General features: G+C 41.5%; 1 protein-coding gene across 1 annotated transcript in view; it reads left to right on the plus strand.

Moving 5' to 3' along the window:
• eys (eyes shut homolog) overlaps positions 1-22,154 on the plus strand; it is a gene marked incomplete at its 5' end in the record, with an annotated part of 140,648 nt that overhangs the window by 74,470 nt on the left and 44,024 nt on the right. Inside the window, 5 exons of the mRNA XM_084020918.1 lie at positions 10,965-11,155; positions 11,305-11,396; positions 13,632-13,782; positions 13,954-14,066; positions 16,142-16,413. Coding sequence (XP_083877044.1) covers positions 10,965-11,155; positions 11,305-11,396; positions 13,632-13,782; positions 13,954-14,066; positions 16,142-16,413 — 819 coding nt within the window. The remainder of the gene's footprint in view (positions 1-10,964; positions 11,156-11,304; positions 11,397-13,631; positions 13,783-13,953; positions 14,067-16,141; positions 16,414-22,154) is intronic.

Consider the following 22,154-nt stretch of genomic DNA (forward strand, 5'->3'; position numbering starts at 1 on the left):
ATGCAGAACACAATATGTTCTACATTATGGGTATGGATTCATTCGTCTATGTGGGAGGAGGAATTTGGAGCACCGGGCAGATTGTTGCTCCTTGACAGATGAGGTCTGTCTACCTTTGAAACTGTTCACAGGGCTGTAAAACAGACCTATTGAACACAGACGAGCTTGAACCAATTCAGTGAGACACTCTGAAAATCACTGTGGGCCAAACATAATGGAGTCCCCCGCGCTGCACCTGATCCAGCCTTCCTCCAGTGCATATGGCATCGCTTTCAGAGAGGATTGAGACACTGGTGGGGGACAAACAAACCCAAGGAGCCGCACGCCGAAACATCCCCGTCCTCCTTTACATGTAAGTGCATAATCAAAGTAAATAAGTTTTAAAGTAAGGGGACCCAGAAACTTATGAGTTTATCTAACTAGGTCACCATCTAAATGCATGCAGTGCCCTTGGTGCTGCTTGAAATAGACTCAGACAGTGCTCCTTTAAACCTAAGACTGCTCCACAACCTTTGAAGTACACCAAGTCAATGGGAATTTATACATAAAAGGGCTAATGGGTACACTGACAGTAGGATACCGTTTCTTGTTAACAACTGAAGAACATGTGAATTTGGTCAGAATCTTGATTTTTTTTTGTTAAACTTTATGAATCTTTGATTAAAAAAATGTATTCCGGTCAGTTCAAAACTAGTAGCTACCAAAAAAGAAACTTTATTCCACCGATTGAGATGATTGTGTTCTGGGTTTTTTTTTTTTTCCTCCCGTCACTATACATTCAATGCTGAGCTTCACAATATTTGAGCTCTACAATATGAGAGCTGATGGGGATCTAGAGAGGACACTGCTGTTGGAGGGAGGCTTACTGCAGCTAAGCCATGATTTGGTTGACTTTCCTTGGAGTGATCACCGCAGTGCAGGTGAAGCCGTTATCTGTTGCCGCCACGTGTAGCAGAAATGAAATGACTTAAGCTCCTCAAAATGAACTTGATGACTAAGAGGTTAGCCGGAGGGTCTTCTCAGACACGCAGCGCCCGTCCTGGGGGGCAGTCACCTCGTTGACCTTCAGTTCAGCACACTGTCTAGCGGCGTATACGTTTGTTGATGATTGAGCTGGTATTGCATGAGTAGAATGGCTGCGACCATTTCTGATATAATCAGTGACTCAGCGTTGCTGGTGAGTCACGATGACGTCGGCACGATGTGCGTAGTTATGAATATTCATGAGGAAAAAAGGCTCCTCGTGGCGAAAAAAAGCAGCGTCTTCATGTGTCGTTTCCTGTGTGATTCAAGTGCGTTGGAGGAACTTTATCGGTTATTTTTTAAACCCAGACAACAAAGATATTAGACAATAGATTTTTTTAAAAGCCACATTATATTTAGGAGGTATTCCTCTGTGTATATGTCAGTGGTAGAACTTTCAAGTCAATCTTCTTACATCTTCTTGAATAGAAGGCATTTTCCACTAGTTTTCATACAGTGCAGAATGACCTTCTGCCTTCCCTCAGGGCTCTGAAATTGCACGGGTCCCAAGAATGGGCTTCACCAGTATTTTATCTCTGTCCTGTGACAAGTTCAATCAGTCACTCTATTACCTTAGCCAATAAATCAGCGGTGAAACAGGACGTACGCCCTGCCTTTTCTAAAATAAATGGGACATTAAGTCTATATCAATTAAATCTCACCGTCCAAAGTCTATCCTCATATTAATTGATCTTAAGTTCATATTTTTTCTCCAATCATATTTTTCCAGTGGAATATCTTGTGCTTTAACCCTGCATACAGTCTGCGCTGCAACATTGTGCTCCGCCTTTCCAAGTCACATTAAATATGACAATCCATTTTCTCACATCTTTTATGGACATGTATTAACACTGGCCCTAATTAAATTTGATCTGCCAGATTTATATCAAGGAATATTCCCATTGAGGCAACTTTTTTTTTTCTCCACTATTGAAACTAGAAAGGCTTTTGAACCGAGTCCAGTATAATGACAAACTCGTCAGTCAGCGTTATGTTGGCCCTTTCTTCCTATGATTATAACAGCAGTAAAGAAACTACTGATGCTGCTCAAAAGAAGATGTTGGACGTATAAAAACAAGAAGAAGAAGAAGAAGAAGCGGACACATTTTAAATCGTACACATTTGAAACTTGGATTTAGCCAAACGAGATCCTTGAGACGTGGATGCAAAATGTGGTGCGAGAATGTAAGGTAGCGGTAGAAACAGGAGACCTTTGAAGGAGAGACCGAAGCTAACTGCTAATGAGGTGAGCTACTGCCTCCTGGCAGCCGCCTCAGTCTGCATCAAAGACTACATCAGACTAAACAAGGCTTTAAAATTAATGAATAGCTTCGTCTCCGAGGGGTAATTTTCCATCATCAGCATTGGCAAACCCCATTGTCAGGAGTGAGGCAGAAGACAGCACAGCATTGTTGCCGCGTGCGTTTATCCTCATTAATTCACAGATCACAGTAGGTCTGCTCCCAATAACTCTCACTTTTTTTGTCAGGGGATTTTCCCTCCGGGTATCGGTCATATTGCTCTCCAGAGAAAATGGTGGTATTTAGGTTAGCTTGTATGCCAAACGCCCCGAGGGGCGCGCTGTCAGATCAAAGGGGGTCTAACCTATTAGGACTTGACGCGTAACAAATATTGATAAAGGTCTCACTCGCAGACCGTCGATTAATCATGGCAACAAGTTTTAAAGCAGCTTTGCTGATTTCTCTGGTGTTTTTTTTTTTCTTAACAGACAGGTGGATCCAGGAATGCTTTTTATTTTAACCGGCTCTTCAGTTTGACTTTAATGCAACAAATTGCACTACTTGGTTCAAATGGGAAATATATTGAGCATGAGCAGCCCTAATGCTTGCCTCCAATTGCGGTCTGTGTCAGTCTTTTAAGTTGGTATGCGTCACTGCCCCTAATAAGCTCGCGGGCAGTGGAACTTCCACTAAAATATCCCATAATTGATATAAGCCATGTTATTCCACTGTAAAAGGAGGCATATTTAAACTTGTATGAATATGTTCATTCCAGCCAAGACTCCTCTCTCACCTAATATAGTGTGCTCGAAGCTTTTTGGCAAATAAGGCTATTTACAGTTTGCTTGTACAGTGAGCAAACAGGGGAAAATACTGTGATGCTATCAAGGCCCTCAAAGCAGTTTTTTCCACTTAAAAAAAAGAATAATTATCTAGTAGTGTACCTAAACCCAGAGAGGTAAGAGAGAGAGAGAAAACATTCTGGTGAGCCAGTTAATGTTAATGATCTCAACCCTCTGTTTATGAATTATGAACAGGATAATCTTTTAAGGTTACTAAAAAAAAATTGTGAAAAGGGTGTTTTTTTAAAAAAAGAGAGATTTTGCCAGGTGTAAAAAAAAATCATTTCCAAAACAGGTGAAGCGTGCAGCTCTACATCGTGTGATTAACGGCACTCAAAGTTTTCCTCGAGGTGAGTTTTAATTGTGTTTGTAAAGTACCTGACATTAGTGTCAAGTCTTTCTTTCTTGACCAGAAATGGATTTTAATTGGGGTTAATCTGACGTTGCCTATACTGCATAGCTAATGTTAGTGTGTTGTAACTCTAGTCATCGTTACACTTGACCCCTTATGAGTGGAATGAGTGTTTCTTGATCATTCTTTTGTAAACTACACATGAGGAGACCGGCTGTGATCTGCAATGAGTTGGACTATTTCATATATTCTGATCATTGTGTTGAATGTGAACCGTATGTATGTCGTTTGTGTGTGTGTGTGTGTGTGTGTGTGTGTGTGTGGGTGTGTGTGTGTGTGTGTGTGTGTATGTGTGTGTGTGTGTGTGTGTGTGTGTGTGTGTGTGTGTGTGTGTGTGTGTGTGTGTTAGTCGTATCCTCTTTATTCTGTAATTATATGTGATGATGAAGCTAGAATTGGTTTGAGTCCAGCTCATTGTTAATGAATGCAGGAAAAACAAAGGAATTTAGTCTAAATCAGGCAGAGCCACTCTAATCGCTGATACTGGGTGACTAAACTGTAGAAACTGTAAGCTATTTTAAGCATTTGAGAACACACAATGATGAGTTTTACAGACAATGTTGATTGTAAATGTAAGAAAGCTATTCAGAGAATGTTTTAAATGAAGGAGACTGAAGAGGCTGGTGTGGATGTTTAAGAACATTAACATTGCTTTTCTAAAACATAAATATAAGAGTGTGGGCTGTAAACAAATGAAATACATGTACAGTTGAGAGATCTTTGTTCTGTTAATGTTTTAATCTTGTGGACGTATTGTGTTTATATTGTCCTGGGTGAGACCAAAGATAATGTTCCTGCCTCAGCTGGACAATCAAGTTTATTCTATTCGATGCAGGATATGTAAAGTAAAATCACTAAAGTCTGTTTTCTGGTACTCAGGAAGAATAGTTGCTGCAATGCTGTAGCTAATGGGGATGCTAATAAACTAAATGTACCAATAAAGATTAAAAAATAGGTATGAGTGGGAAAATATTAGGATGACTTTGCACTTTTAACGATAGCTATAACAACATAATTGGCACTTAGGATACATTTAGATTTTAGCTATTCAAATAAATGTTTATTAATCACATTTATTATATAGGAGTCAGAACCCGGAGGTGAAGCAGATTGAAGTTCTTGCCGTTTCTACCGCACCGGTCTTATTGTTGAAAAAAAGCGGAACATCATGAAACACCACTTTAACATTATTGTTTCTGCCATTTTACTCAGGAGACTTTTGCAAGAAACATGTTGGTGCCAAAAACACACGGCGTTCGATACAGCTGCAGCACAAGTTGGCGTTTGCCAGCAGTTGGCGACCTAAACGTTTTTTTGGAAAGGCAGCAAGCATGGATTAAAAACCTGCAGGTCTGTGCTTGGCACCAACACACTGACACCGGAGCAATTTAGAAGCATTTCATAAGGAAACTAGAATGGCAGCCGGAGAGCGCAGCAATGCTGCATTCACATGCTGCATTCACGTGCTGCATTCACATGCTCCTCCGATGGTCCCATTTCCCGTCTTGGGAAGTCCTTCTCGTTCAGGAGCTTTGAGTGGTAATGCGGTAACAACATGGGGCACAAAGGTGTGTTGTATTTTATTTCATAAACAGCACGTCAGCTGTTTTTGAGTTGTTGTTCCCACTCGAGATGGCGTTCATGTTTATTTCCCCCGATTATCCTGATTCGACTCGAATGCAACACAAATGCCCTATCTTGCGATGTTAATGAAAGTCAAGCATAATGTGTGTACGAACAAACAGACACACCCGACTGAAAGCATAATCTCCTCGGGGGGAGGTGCATAGCGGTTGTTTGTATTGACCTAACCTAGTTATGCTAACTAGCGTTAGCAGATGTGTTTTCTTGTCGGGAAATGTGAACGTGATGTGTTTTATTTGGCAGGCAGATGCTGTCTCTTCTTCCCGGTGCTGCGTTCCGGCCTGTTTCCACCCCCGATTGAATCGTAGACGCTTAGAGAAATCTAAATCACCCAGTTTATTTCTGTTTGAGTGATAATCCAGCAGGGAGTCCAACTTTGAAGCCAAGGTGAAGGTCAGAGGATGTAAACTTAATAAGCCCTGTTTATTTATTTAAAAAAAGAAATATTTAAGTAGCAACTATGACTCTTAACAATGGTGTATTCTCCTATGACTTTTGTGGAACAGCCAATTAAAATGACCTCTCTCTGAAATGACCTGTGATTGGTTAAAGTCCCGTCACGGGTGAGATTTTCTAAAGCCTGAAAACAGGCTTTAGAAAATCTAGTTTTCTCTCAAACCACTTGAATTACAATATGCTGAAAGGTGGTTATGGATTTTTGGCCTCAACGACACCAAAAATACACTCTGCTCCAGCTTAGAGATATCTCAAGTACATTCTCTATTTGCTTCTTCAGAATTAATGGCATCCATGGTATCATCCGAGGCAAGAGAGCCGTGGGTTTTTTGTGCTTCACAATCATAACATCTCAGGATTTAACACAGGGATGTTTTCGACATACAAGACGTCAGAGCATAATTATAATGACGCTGTCGTGGCCTGGATTGCCTCAAAAAATGTCAAATCTCAATGGGAGATTGAGGGAAAAAAATAAACCAATAAGAAAGATAACATTTAATGTATTGAAAGAGATGGATTTTTTAATTCACTGCATGTTGTACAGTCATTACTGTGTTTGACATAAAATTATTCATCAGGTAAGACATCCACATTTCCTCTCTGAGCACTTTCATCTGCCAACAAAATCCAGTAGAGCTCACTCTTCCAATATGTTTGGAAAGCTCGGGTCATACTTAATAACACCGTACGTACTCACAGCTCAGCATCTGCCCTCCGTGAAACAAGACAGCATCAATCGGTCATGGTTGCTGTTGCTTAAATATTTGATTCCTGAAATAATTAAACAGAGCGTATTAACCTTACATGGCCTCCTCCGACCTTCCAACATGGTTTGGACCTCAAGGATGGAATTTTTGAACCTGAAAGTCTCTGGATTATTAAACAAACAAAAATGAGCTGACTCACCACATGTGTGATTTAAATTGCTTACAAAGTACCGATTGTTAATAAATAGCATCCAATTCTATAAGGCATAATAATAATGCCTTATTGATTTAAATTGCCAAAAATGTAAAAAGTGTTTATACTGTTGTGTACAGTTATCATTAAATGTACACAAATCCTTTATTGTTATGTTTAGTTTATTAGGATCCCCTTTACAGCAACAAAACAGACTTTAGTGATAATACAAACATTACAACCTGCGTAGAATAGAACAGAGTAGACTGTACTCTCCGGCTGAGGCAGGAACATTATGTTTATAAGTTAAAATCATAACCTTAACAGAACAAATATCTCTCGACTGTACAGAAGTCATTGTATTCATATCCATGGTGTACAGCCCACACTCTTACATTTAAGGTTAAAGTCCACATTTGACCATTAATTGCATTTGGGATGAAGAGATCCCTTCTAGATCTTTTTCTTTGAGATTTCTTGAGAGATTCTGTAAACAAAGGTTGTTCTTTATCAGGCTGACCTGCACTTTTCTAAAACATGCACATGACCCGAGCCTCTTCACTCTCCTCATTTAAATCACTCTCTGACGAGCTTTCTTACATTTAACTCAGTTTGTCATTGTGTGTTCCCAATACTTAACATAGCTTACAGTTTCCACAGTTTGGTCTTTGATTAAGAATGAGTCGCTTTGTTTTTACTGCATTAATTAACAACGGGCTTGCACTACTTATCTAGCTGGGAAATGTGAAGTATTGTGGGGGGGAAAAACCCACGTCGTCATTCTATTTAAATAGCTTGAAATTGCTGTTGTGCAGTGTCATCTCAGCAATCATAACCATCACATTACAGAATAAACACAGACAAGACAATTCAATAAACAGGAAAAAAAATGGTTTAATAGTCTGTTACACTCCAGTGTCCCCAGCTCATTGCAAATCATAGTTCGGTCTGTTTCACTCTAGTATCCAAAAACAGTAATCAAGACATCATCATTCAGACAGTCGACTTGACCGAGGTTTCAGCTGTTGGTTGGACGTGAACGATAACCACGTAATTAAATTTTTCACTCACTAGCTAGCAGATTAATGGTTAATTGAGTATAGCAGACGCTAATGTCAGATTACTGCCCATTAAAATACATTTCTAGCCAAGAAAGAGACTAAATACGTACCTTGTGTATACAAAGTATAATTACAAAGAAGGACGAATGCAGCATCACACTGGTTCCTTCAACAAAAAGATAATCTTCGCAAATTAACATCACTTGTGTGATTTTGTTGCCTAAGTAGAAAGCAAACTTTAAAGCTATAAAAAACTACAGCATGGTCTCATAATCACGAGTCCACAGTGAGGCTATGAAGGTGGACTAGTTGGCATAATGATCTCATTTAGCCACTTAACACACCTTTTTTCAGACACTTTTAACCTCACAAGGGTTAATTACTGACTTATTTTATATGTTAAACCTTAAAACTGCAGATCTTATTTCAGGCATCTTTCCAAAAACTCATTAAAGACCGTGTAAAGCAAATTCAGCCATTTTCTTCTAAACACATTAAATAGGTCATAAATGTATTCCCTTAAAACATGTAAAAAGTCATTCAACCATTTAGAATGTAATTATGGAGCTAGGCTGCCAAACTGTTTTTCTACATTTCTGTGTCCAGGATTTAATGGGCGGGTCAGCTAAGCATAGCCGCGTTACGTAACGCGGCTATCATTAGCATAAACCCCGCCCTGCTGCGCCATCTGTATAAATACGTTCAGCGCACTAGCTTCGGTGGTTTTCCCGCTCGCTCTCGTCTCGAGTCTCTAGCATCGCTTACTATAGTTTGCAGCTAGCTAACCAGTCAACCAGTCAGCTAACCAGTCATGTCTCCTCCAAGTCGCTCTTGCATCTTTCCTGGATGCCACAGTGTGCAGGGTAATGGCTCAGTTAGCTTATTTAAGTTTCCTACCAACGACAACCTAAGGAAACGGTGGATCAATTTTGTCAAGAGGAGCTGTGGAGAGTTCAAAATCACCACCAACACCCGTCTCTGCAGTGTCCACTTTACCCCCGATAGTTACAGCAACTATCACCAGGTAAAGTCTGGATTTCTGAATAGTCCGTTGATGCTGGTCAGTGGGGCCGAACCGACCCTCTCCGTCCCCGGCTTGCATCCTCCCGTCCAGCCGACAGCAAGTGCCACCATCACGACCACCGCCATTATGTGCCCGCCAGCGACCGTCTCCTTCCCACCGACAGCGGCTGCCACCATCACGACCACCGGCAATATGTGCCCGCCGTCCGCGGCTGCCAGCATCACGGCCACCGGCATTATGTGCCCGCCAGCGACCGTCTCCTTCCCACCGACAGCGGCTGCCACCATCACGACCACCGGCAATATGTGCCCGCCGTCCGCGGCTGCCAGCATCACGGCCACCGGCATTATGTGCCCGCCACCGACCCTCTTCTTCCCGCCGTCAGCGGCTGCCACCATCACGACCACCGGCATTACGTGCCCGCCACCGACCCTCTTCTTCCCGCCGTCAGCGGCTGCCACCATCACGACCACCGGCATTACGTGCCCGCCATCGACCCTCTTCTTCCCGCGGACAGCGGCTGCCACCATCACGACCACCGGCATTACGTGCCCGCCAGAGAGTGTAAGTGTGTGCTTATGTTATAAATATTGTACTCGTTTAATTCCTGTCCTGTTTGATCAAATTTGACACTGTGGAGCTGTCTTTCATAAAACATTATCAATATGTGATGTCTTTATAGAAGAACCTATCTGAAACCAAGTTGAACTTGAAAAATTTGATTGATGTACTAAACAAAAGCCCTTCCCTCCACATTTTGTCATGTCTTACAGATCGGGACCTCAGAAGATGACTTTGATTCATCAACCTGAGTCTGCCTCATCATATTGGCTGAATGGATGGACAAGAAAATGGACAGCAGTTTTTTTATTCCATGGAACTTCCACAACCACACATCTACATTTTCAGAAAGAATAATCATCTAGTGATTAAAAATGTCCAATCATGTGCATTTAATATATACATCTATATATCAGTGTAATGTACATGTTGGTTGACTTAATATGATTAGAGACCCATGTGAAAAACAGCTCCAGAATGAGCCAGTCTTTATTGTTAGCAATCTGTCCTACATGAGAGTGGATATATATGGCTGAGGAAGATGAGGGATTAAAATGGTTACAGTCAAGCAGTACCCCTTTTTTTCAGTTTATATAAAATACACTGTATACATTAGTCAGCATCACTATTATGATTGTATAAACAGTGCAAGTTTATTCTCAGGTACTAAACCTTACTGGTCTTTGAAAGGCATGTGATTTGTTCAAGAGCAGTGTAATTTAAAAACATCCAAAATCAATAAAAAATATTTTATTGTCTAACTTACACAGATCTTTCCTTTGCCTCCAGTGGCCCATGGTCTGCCTTATAAATGTTCAGGGCATTCTGCAGGGAGTAGCACTAGCTTCCATTGTTGCTGTAGGCCGCCTCCTTGTGCAGCACACGGAGGCGGCGCCCCTCCCGCGGTGGGCGTGGTTTCAGCGCCTCTAACTGACACGCCCCCAGCGTTTCACAGCAGAGAGAAGTGCTTGTTTTTCCATGATTTTGAGACCTAATTTTATATACTTAGCATTTTTTTTAATCTTTCAAATTTGGCTCAGTGGTCAATGATGCATATTACTGTGGTGTGACAAACTCATAACACAAATTTTTTGCTGCTTTACACGGACTTTAAAAAAAACTTGACTTTGAGACGAGGGAACCGGAAGTGGGGAAAATGCTAACTGATCTCCATGTTTTAGGACCCGTTCTGCACCAATCTGTTGTCTAAATCACGCTGGTAGTCTTACACTCTTGTGGATTTTCTTTTTTCTTCTTTTTAAGTAAGTTTGAAAAATGAGCTTGGCAAAGGTTTTTTTTTCACCTGCCAAATCTTGTTTTTTACCCGTTTTCACAGATGAAAATGAGAAAAATGATCCTCACAAAACTTTTATTTTCACCTGCCAAAACTTTTTCCCTGTTTCAGTTGGGAAAAATCCTTTAGGAACTTTGAAGGATCCGCCTGTCAAAACCTTTTTTTTTTACCTTGTTTCTAAGACATAAAGACAGGAGAGAAAAACTATTTAGATCAGTCTTGGGAAATTGTCTTGGATTGTGATCTAGTAGTGTGTGCAGCCACATTGTAACAAACCCAGAAAGTCCATGTACAAGTCTCCGTGGCAACAAGCATCTGTCCTGCTGAGGTGTCCTTATCCAGACTCTGAATTTTTAAAGTTTAAAGTTGCTGTATTGTAGCCTGACCTCCCTGTAGAGGAAGCCAATGAAAAGTTGAACCCATCTTTCAGAGATCAATAGAGAATCTCAGCAGAATTGACAATTAAGATGCCCTTTTTTCTCCCATTTCTGCTTATTTCCCAGATTCAAGCTACGTTCAGTACTTTGGGAATTCCTACCTGGAGTTTGAGGGTATTGACCTCGGCGCGCTCAACAACATTACTCTGAGATTCCAGACTCAAGTCACCAGGGGAACTATACTTTATGTGGACCAAGGACCCACTAACGGCGATTTCCTCTTCATGAAACTCTTCATTGTGGATGGAATCTTGCAGGTAACAATCCAAGTGATATAGTTATACATGATTATTTGCAGGTGTTGTATTCGAAACATTCATCTCCTCATGTTTGGTCATGAAAGTCGTTTTCTATGGCTCATTGAGCATGAACATGAAAAAACATGTCTTTATACTCTGTGTTCCAGTATGCATTCTGCTGTAATGAAGAGGAAGAGGTCACACGGATCAGTACATTAATTAATGTTAATGACGGCGAGGTTCACGTTGTGAATATCAGGTATGTTCTTTTTTTATATTCTATTAACCTTTTGAGCCTTAAGTGTGAATGTCCATATTTATGTTGTGGGCAATTCATATTCATGTTGATGAGCTGCTGCCATGTGAGTGAAGAATTTCTTCTTTTCTTTGTCAGAATAAATATATTTCTTTAATTTACCAGTTGTATTAACAAAGACGTCAATCCAGATGCAGCGTGTTATGTGTCTCAAGGCGAGAATAAATATTTTCTATTGAGAAAAAAGAGGCACATTCACGATAAGCTACTTACAGAAGGTCTTAGTCTTAGTAATATACAAATTGTGTTCAAATAGTGTTTCGCACCTCAGGAGCTATTGACGTGACCCTTTACTAATCCACTCATTTCAAGTGTGGCGGACAATTTTTTTTTTTTTTTTTTTTTTTTTTAATATAAACGGGTCCGTAACCAATGACAGGGGAAAAATGTATAATTGTCAGGAATCACCAGAAATAGAATTTAGATGTTATTACAATGGAGCAAATGGGCTTACATTTTAAAGAACTAAAGCAACCGTCAGAATGTGCCTATTAAAATGCATTAGTGATCACTGACCAGGTTTTATTGGCTGTTCTAAAGTCTTCATTTGCAGTTTTTCATTACGAAAAGATTAACAAGCAAGAGCCAAGCACAAAATCAATGTTTAAATGATTTAAAGTGAGGCTGTGGCCCCTTTAGTTATATTGTTCCGGAGCCCATGTGCAATCCCGCTGCCAGCCCTCTCCATTATGTTCTGACATGAGAAAGATGTGGTTCAGTTTCACGTCACAAAGTTTATTATGTATGAGCTGGGAGCCGAAACAAAGTGGCTTATGTTCAACTCATATCAAATCAGTTTGCTTTGCATTTGAGCGGCAAGTATAGAGACTTCGTTCGATATTGCAATCTTTTTTTTTTTAAGCAGAAGTCTGTTTGGGCAATTTGTAAAACAATGTTCTGATTTACAAGCTTGAGAGACTGAGAGTGAATGTATTCTGAATAGATGAACACAGATACAAGTTAGTGAAGGTGATTATGAACATACTGTGCCAGAGGTGAGCAAAATGAAACAAAGGTTGCCTCATGTTTCTTGGCAGAAAGCTGCTCTGCCCTAAATATGCAAGTGCAGCTAGAAAGGCCTATCAGGTTTAAGAGGCTCCACCCCTGTTTTTTTTTTGCTGTAAAAATACAACGGCAGGATGAATCAATCATAATGTTCCGTACCAACCCCTTGGAGACGTTGCAAGAAAGAGAGCTGTCATAACTAGAGGGTTGGGAGTGTGGAAAAAAATGGTTCCTGGTGTCACAAAGCAAATTCTTTGTAATTGTCTGATGGCCGAGTCCGTCCATCTTTGTCTGATTTGACCCAGAGCTACAACGCCACGGCCATCCTCGACGTCGCCCGCCTAACTCATTATAGACTTTTAATATATCTTCCCGTCAAAGACGCTTTTCAATATGTTAAATAGGAACCCAGTGGGGCTGACTTCTCAAGGACAGTGAGCACAGTGCCCTCTGGCTGCTGGCCAGGCCGCTCTGGCAGACTGCTTCTAAATTAACCGCTTCTCCACGCCGGCTCTAGAGGAAGGACTTATGCAGCTCGGAGTTAGTGCCCCGAGTGTTTAGCCGGCGTATGCAACAGCCTGCAAGGTGCAGGCTTAACAAATCAGACTAGATTGCTTGGTGGAGCTCCGAACTTCCACTCGGGGAAGCTGCAGATGGTTAGCACACAATCTGCACTTAGGTAATTATCTGCTCTCCCCTGTTGTTTCCAAGTGGAGAATTGTTTTTTAAGAAATCTATGAATGGCTTCGGGGTCCAGACTAGTTGTGTGAAGGAGTGCAGGATGCCCAGAGATGCAACAAAATGGAGGTCGGCAGTCGCAGCTCAGACGAGGCGGATCAATGGATGTACCAACGGAGTAAACAAAAACAATGTCACACATTTACCGCAGCTTTTGAATCTCAGAAGTTTGTGTTTCACTCTTCAGCTCAAACGACTGTTATGTAATAGGATTTAATTCCATGTTATGTACAAGAGGACGTTGTTGGTCTCTTTACCAGAGGTTCACCTCGTTTGTCCTGTTGAATTTGAGTCTTAGTGTTGCTACAAATTTGTGCTTCTCTTCTTATTAAGGCCACATATGTCATATTGTCTCAGCACCAAATGTATTTTAGTACAGCTACGTAGCCTTTGCTTGCTATTTGTTTGACATGAAGTGTTTGTGCTCTTTCACAGGCAGCACCTGACGCCTTGTGAGGCGGAGCTCACTCTTTCTGGACATGAGAAAATCAAAAGTGCAGCAAGTAATTACTGGTGGGGACACAGCACAATGAGAACAAACCACATATTCACAGGCGGTCTGCCACAACGATATCTGCCCAATCAGGTAACTTCCTACTGTGTGGTCTCTTTACCGCCTAAAGAAATAACAAGCTTCTCAAAGAGCATATAATTAAAGATCTGCTTATATTTCATATCATAATAAAAAAAAGACTGTAAACGATGGGAAAGTACTGCAAACAACAATAACTAGTCCAAATATGTTTCCCCCCCCTAGAGAGCGAAACCTTTCCACAACTATACTGGCTGCATTGAAATCATTGAAATGAACGAACTGAGGAGCTTTTACACATCTGATGCCGTCGCCAGCAGCAACACAGACCGATGCAGGTAAAGTCAAAAGAAATGATCATTTCACACATCCGATGCCATCGCCAGTAGCAACGGCGTACAAAGAAAGAGCAGCGGCTTCGTCATTATCTCCTCTTTTGATATAATTTTCACATTTGATGTTTTTTATTAGCAGAAACGTGGTTTTTAGTCTGCCTTGGCCCACACAAGAAAAATCCACGTTAACACACTTGGGTGTTAGTAGTTTGAGAGTTGACTAATTAAGTTCGAGCCCCAGTAGTCACATGTTGCTTTATCTGATGCAGTTGTGAAAATCAGACAAATTACATAAACAGTCAGGTTTCCTCTACGCCTGGGATTGTGGTAAAAAAATGACAGCACTTTACATTTACGTCTCATTTAAAATTTAAAAACAAATATCTGTAATTCTACACTCAACAAAAATATAAACGCAACACTTTTGTTTTTGCTCCCATTTTTCATGAGATGGACTTAAAGATCTAAAATTCATTCCAGATACACAATATTACCATTTCTCTCAAACATTGTTCACAAATCTGTCTAAATGTGTGATAGTGAGCACTTCTGCTTTGCTGAGATAATCCATCCCACCTCACAGGTGTGCCACATCAAGATGCTGATCTGACATCATGATTAGTGCACAGGTGTGCCTTAGACTGTCCACAATAAAAGGCCACCCTGAAATGTGCATTTTTTTTGCTTTATTGGGGGTCTGGGGACTCAGAACCAGTCAGTATCTGGTGTGACCACCATTTGCCTCATGCAGTGCAACACATCTTCTTCGCATAGAGTTTATCAGATTGTCAATTGTGGCCTGTGGAATGTTGGTCCACTGCTCTTCAATGGCTGTGCGAAGTTGCTGGATATTAGTGGGAACTGGTACACGCTGTCGTATACGCCGGTCAAGCACATCCCAAACATGCTCAATGGGTGACATGTCCGGTGAGTATGCTGGCCATGCAAGAACTGGGACATTTTCAGCTTCCAAGAATTGTGTACAGATCCTTGCAACATGGGGCCGTGCATTATCTTGCTGAAACATGAGGTGATGTTCATGGATGTATGGCACAACAATGGGCCTCAGGATCTCATCACGGTATCTCTGTGCATTCAAAATGCCATCAATAAAATGCACCTGTGTTCTTCGTCCATAACAGATGCCTGCCCATACCATAACCCCACCACCACCATGGGCCACTCGATCCACAACATTGACATCAGCAAAGCGCTCACCCACACGACGCCACACACGTTGTCTGCCATCTGCCCTGAACAATGTAAACCGAGATTCATCCGTGAAGAGAACACCTCTCCAACGTGCCAGACGCCATCGAATGTGAGCATTTGCCCACTCAAGTCTGTTACGGCGACGAGCTGGAGTCAGGTCAAGACCCCGATGAGGACGACGAGCATGCAGTTGAGCTTCCCTGAGACGGTTTCTGACAGTTTGTGCAGAAATTGTTTGGTTATGCAAACCAATTGTTTCAGCAGCTGTCTGAGTGGCTGGTCTGAGACGATCTTGGAGGTGAACCTGCTGGATGTGGAGGTCCTGGGCTGGTGTGGTTACACGTGGTCTGCGGTTGTGAGGCCGGTTGGATGTACTGCCATATTCTCTGAAACGCCTTTGGAGACGGCTTATGGTGGAGAAATGAACATTCAATGCACGAGCAACAGATCTGGTTGACATTCCTGCTGTCAGCATGCCAATTGCATGCTCCCTCAATGCTTGTGGCATCTGTGGCATTTTGCTGTGAGACAAAACTGCACATTTCAGAGTGGCCTTTTATTGTGGGCAGTATAAGGTACACCTGTGCACTAATCATGATGTCAGATCAGCATCTTGATGTGGCACACCTGTGAGGTGGGATGGATTATCTCAGCAAAGCAGAAGTGCTCACTATCACACATTTAGACAGATTTGTGAACAATGTTTGAGAGAAATGGTAATATTGTGTATCTGGAATTAATTTTAGATCTTTAAGTCCATCTCATGAAAAATGGGAGCAAAAACAAAAGTGTTGCGTTTATATTTTTGTTGAGTGTAAATTGGATTTTTGCCCACTCACAACTAGAACTTTTGCCCAATTCTACAGGTATACTCTGGATGCCATCGAAGCCTTCACACCAAGTTCTTCAGGTTGGACGACTCAATCAGCAGCGGACACAACAACAACAGCAACAGCAGCAGCAGCAGCAACAGCAGCAGCTCCCACACAAACACCAGCACGTCCTCTGCATGAACCTCAAGTGTGCCGCGGCGATCTTTGCCGCAACGGAGGAACATGTCGTCTGCCGCAGCCGTCTGCTGGAGCTCTGCCTTCCTGTCACTGCCCGCTTCATTTTGCTGGAACTTTTTGTGAGAAAGGTAGGCTCGGACACTTATTAGTATTTGCTGACAGAGTTTTTATACGTGATTCTTTCCCATGAAAAGTGCTGCCACGGTGTGTACAGAGCCTCACCTAAATACACAGGTACATGAATCCCTTATACACTGCAACATGACGAGATTAAAGATGTCATCCACATACACACACATACCCTTGACACACATGATAGTTACAGGTGTGTTTAAATGAGCATGTCCAGGCCTGGATCTACGACCTGCAGCGTGAAGAACGGGTTGAAGGGGTGCCTGCTTTTACTGCATGTGAGAATATATAATATATATATACACACACACAAGCATTAAAACAGCTCAAAAACCCACTGTGCTGTGACCTCCACAGCGGTATCATGAAGAGCCAGCCAACAAATTATGTTGCTTAATATGCTGAGCCTCTTTGGCTAATAGGTTTCACTATGAGGGAGAATGGAGTGAGTTGCATTAGGAATTTTGAGCGATGTGAATTATTCAGGATATGATTAATGAAATGAAAGATCCATATAAGCAGCTTGAACCGCCGCCGTGGGTCCACGTTCACCTCCAACGCTCATTGAGAACGGGAACGCGACCTTGCAGCACTTGCTTAACATTCAGCTACGTGATGTTAGCGGAGCTCGGACATTCCTGTTGGATGGACGTCGCCCCTCGGTTCTCAACCCCGGTCGCCACCAAAAAATATTGGATTTGCACCGTCCCCTCTGACACTAATACTAAAGAGACCGCCCGGACTAAACTCACATACTAAGGAGTTTTTCCTTTGCACATTTCTCTCCTGTGCCCTCCTGATGTAGCAGCTGACGTCCCTCTCTGCCCCGCTCGCCGTGGGCGATCCGCTCTGACAGCCTGTTCTGCTGCTGCACTCGTTCTCCGTCGCTGACAGCAGCAGTGAAATGAATTGTTTGTGTGCTTGATAAGACGAGCTGAGCTGATGTTAGATGTGGCGTGGTGATACATGTGCTCCCGATGGTGCAAGGCGAGCTACAGTGCCTGATACCAATAATATAGATTACACATGTTGATATGTTAAACCAATGGGGGGTATGTGCGTTTAGCTGTCTCGCTGAGTCATTATCATGTCTTGGTTGCTAATTCCCTCCACTGAACAGCGAGTTGTAGTTTAGCATTCACTTCTAGACACAACAACCAAGTCAACAGGTCTTTGGGTCAATACTTATATATGTAAGAATGTTTGAGGGTGGTGTCTTTTTTTAGCTTTTCCAAAACCCAAAACACACAAGCAAAAGTGTAATGAACGGATCTAATCTGCAATCACTAGCATGTCTGGCTAGAAACAAATTGTTTCTTTCAAGGCTAAAGGGGTCACATCCAGATGGTAGCCCACAGATTGGGAGGCTCTCGCGAGATGGTTGAGGTTACGCATCGGCCTTGAATTATTAGGGTTAGGATAGGTCGTTGGCAGCGGGTCTAGTGAGAGTTATTGCAAGTCTTTTTGCACTCTGTTGGTTTCCATCTGGCCAAAGAGCATTTCACTCCTAACTGGTCTAATTTGTAGGTTCACGGGTTACGTTGTTAAAAAAAATAAAAATATTTGTAGTATTTACAGAATACAGAGTGATTGTATCTTTCTCTACAGCTCATAGAACGTGCAATGCTCTTCGTCATGGCGTTGGAATATGGAGATCATAGCTACAAATACGTTCTGTACATTTGAGGCCTGAGGAATATGGTACGATGATGAAAACTGGATTGGTCTTCATGTTTACAACCCCTGAATGCGATTTAGGCAGATGGCATATTTACAGAATACATGGAAATGTGACAGAAATGCCGCTCGAGGCTAATGGTGACAGTCCTTAACATGGCTCGAGCAGCTTGTGTGCAACCGATGCCCTTATTTGACACGTCTGCCACGCGTTCTTAAAAAAAAATGCTAATTTACAGGTGTTCAAGTCATCTAGTGGAATGTGATTTGTCTCTGTGGGGACTGTAACAAAAAAAAGTGATGCTATTTTAAGGACTCCCGTTTGTTTTCCCGTGGGAGACGGCTACGTGCTGCTTACATGACATGTGAGATGCTGCTTTGCTCAGCCCATTATTAAGGATGCTTTGGCCAACTTCTTATTTTTCTGTTTCCTTATGAATCTTAAATTCATTTCATGACTATAAAGTAAGTCCGTGCTTATCCTTTTACTTGCCTCACTCGTAAAGGTTTCCTTTAAATATCAGCAGCAGGCTTTTAGAGTACGTTCTGCTGAGTTTAAGTATTTTTTCCTCCTCCTCAAAAGCAGTTCAGTCTCTCAAGTTAACAAAGTGCAATGTCATACGAGTCCTGTGCTTTGCAACACTAGTTCTGATAGCAGGCAGACGCCGTCCAGAGGCTGTTTACATGCTGACAAAGACTGTGAATGTGTATCGCCACAGCGACTTTTGCTGGCTGACGTCGCCCTCACATCTTATTGAATTAAGAAGAGACATAAGAGATGAATAAAGCCCCCGCTCCCAGTTAATTATAGATGCATCATCCCACACGGTGAATAATGATGTGGACTTGTTTGTGTCCTCGATGAGATGCTGACATGTCACACTGTGTGTATCTAAGAGACATATCGGGATGCACACGAGTCCCTGCAGCCTCTTATATTTTCCTTCAAGAGGATCTAATCTGCTACTGATGTAATTAATGTTGGTAGTGCATGTAACTAAAATATGGCCTAATGGTTGATCATGTGTCTTGATAAGGATGAACAACATAGACTTATAGGGGCAAGATGTGTCAATGTTTACAATATATTTAAGAGGAAAATATGACCTATATATATATATTATTGTTATTAAATAGAATGTACTACTATATATAGTTTATATGAAAAGGGAGGGTCACAATCAGCTCCACCTTGATCAATATCACAATATTTAAACAATTCTTAATGCAGCAGAAATATTATACGGTATATAATAATTATTTGGGTGAGTACTTTTTATTTTGCTAGTTGGGTTTTTTTGGGCAGCAGCAAATATGACAAACTTGTTGTTGCTTAATGCTCGACTATGTTAACCACTTATCTGTAACTGTCTGTCTGCAGTTTGGTGCTGATCGGTACTGTGGGATATCAGAGCTTTTTCACAGCTAATAGCTGCCCGCTTTTGAGGAAAACGATGCCTGATATGGTGAAGGCCAGACACCGTTCACATTTTATAGTTTAAAAAAATAAGTGTTGAATATCGATTACAGTGAATGCAGGACTCTTTTAAATACAATATTTCTAAATTTGGGAAAACGACTTCTTCTTCTTCTTCTTCTTCTTCTTCCTCCTGACTGTTTATCTCACCAGCGGGTCCTATATTCACTCGTCACTGCTGGATGAGACTACTACTGGGATCGGTTATATTAACGTTTCCATGCACAGCAAAGCTATTAACTCCCCTTTGTTGCTAAAATGTGAGGTGTCATACTGTCAAACGTATTACTGGGACAGATTTACACGCTTTTCTCAGGCACTATTACACACAGAGTGCTTGCACATATCCATTATATAACCACATCTGCTGAATCACTGCAATTATATACTGTAGTTCTTTTTAAAAATATATATTGTGTAGCTTTCAGACTGCTCAGTCAGATCTTCCTGGTATCTCATGTGCAGTAAATAGGAAGTTTGACGTGTGTGAGCTGTTTGGATTCTGGGGCTGCACCCCTCGTGGTCTCCAGTAATCCAGGCCAGTACCCGGTGCTTGAGTGACTATTTGATATCAAGTAGCCGAGCATAAGACAGGTTTTGTCAAGATAAAGCCAGTTCATCAGGGCGTGTCGGAGTTTTAAGCGATGATAAATTGTCCCTCCAAAGAAGACACAGCGGGTCACGGACCTTGCCAAAGACATTCTGTCAAGTATGTAAGCATTCAATTGAAAGCTAAGTGATCACAAAATTAGTTGAGAGGTAAATGGCTGCGAGGTATGGAAGTTGGCAAAAAAAAAGAGAAAAAAAAAGGAAAGCAGTGAAGCAGGAAATTATTCAGACTGTCTGTATTGATCGTGACCTCCTTTTACGGCTCATTACCTTATGTTCTTACTTCTCCTGTTTGAAGCTCTGATGTTGGCCAGAGGAGTAATAAAACAAAAGTGAAGAGCACAGTTTTGTCCCATTTATATTCTTTTAAGCAACTTTTACCGAACCACGACATCAATCCAAATAAGACCATGCACTCATTTTTTTCTTTTTTCTTTTTTTCTGATTTATATTTTGGTGTGATTTATTTAAAAATCTGGCTTCTTGATATTTTTACCTCAACCTTCTTCAATCGATTAGATTGAAGAAGGTTGAGATATTTTTACCTCAACCTTCTTAAATCGATTAGATTGAAGAAGGTTGAGGTAAAATGCCAGGAATAACCCCTCACTCAAAAAAACCCAACATAAATACACTTGTATTCGTGTATGTAATTCAATATCCAACAGGAAGATGACAACAGGAGGTCTTTAATTGACTTTGATTACATTTGATGTGTGTCATTTTATGAAATTATAAAACAAACAAATAAAGATATGAATGGCTGTTGTTGCAGGTAATGTTTTTCATAGATCAAGACCAGAAATAACAGGAGAAATAACACCTCATTTATTTAAAAGCAATCAGAAAAGACCGTTTTATGGCCGTGAGCATTCTTTCTGCTTTTATGTCTGACATTAATGGAACCTGATGAGGGGTTGTCGCCGTTCTGTTTGCCAACACACTGCCAGCTCTCTTTCGCCGTTATTGCTGGTGCCTTTAAAATGAGCCAGCTCATTCAGCCTTACTCAGTATTGCCAGCAAACATTACAGGATAGATGAATTACTCTCCGTCCATGAAAAACGCTCAACCACAAAAGAAGCTTTTGAGTTTCCTTTTCTCTTTGTAATTTGAGGCATCGGCCTACATGTCTCCTCCGCTTAACTCTTTGCACAACTTTGAAGCGTCAAAAGCTCCGATTTGCCAAAAAAAAAGGGTGAAAGTCAGAAAGTGTCAGAGCACACATGAGAAGATAAGTGGATTGTGACCATTTGAGAAATGGTAGGACCAGAAATCCTTCTCGGGTGTTGGTTTGGCGACCGATCATTAAACTGGACCAAGTCTGTGCCTGACTGGCCCTCCAGGCCCTCAGCAGTCCTTATTGTCAAACCCTGCTGATATTTTTCACATGGCGGCTCCTTTTTCTCACCTCGTTAAGGCCATTTCCAGGATAAGCTGTTGACATGAATGACTGATATCCAGGAATTGCGTTATCCTTGTTTCCGTGAATAGAAGCGATTGGTCGGTAGCCGGCGATGTGTGACTCACACATGCAGCAGTCCAACAATGAAACACAGAGGAGAGCAGCAGACACATCGCCTCTAATCGCTCACCGTTAAATAGTCGGTCACATTGCATGGCAGAAAAATGCGAGCGTTCCCTTTCTTGATCTCGAAGCCACACAATATGACGGTTTGCAAATTTGAGTTTGCACAAAAGCCAGAAAACAATGATTGATATTAAAATGTCTCCTAAATCAACCTTTAACAGCCAGAATCGTGTTACTTGACCAAACTTTGACACTGATTGAACATGTTTGTCTCCAACATTGAACACCGCTGCTTACTGTATCTTAGATCTCTATCAATTCCTCCGTATTCTTTATATTGCTTTGCTTTTATTTCCCGTTCTACAGGCTGTCACTCATTCAGTCTGCCTCAGAAATCCATTTGATCCGACATCAAAGCACCAACTGAAGTGAACACAGGAGTCAT

Source organism: Eutrigla gurnardus (assembly GCF_963514095.1).
Source record: "Eutrigla gurnardus genome assembly, chromosome: 11".
Classification (NCBI taxonomy): domain Eukaryota; kingdom Metazoa; phylum Chordata; class Actinopteri; order Perciformes; family Triglidae; genus Eutrigla; species Eutrigla gurnardus.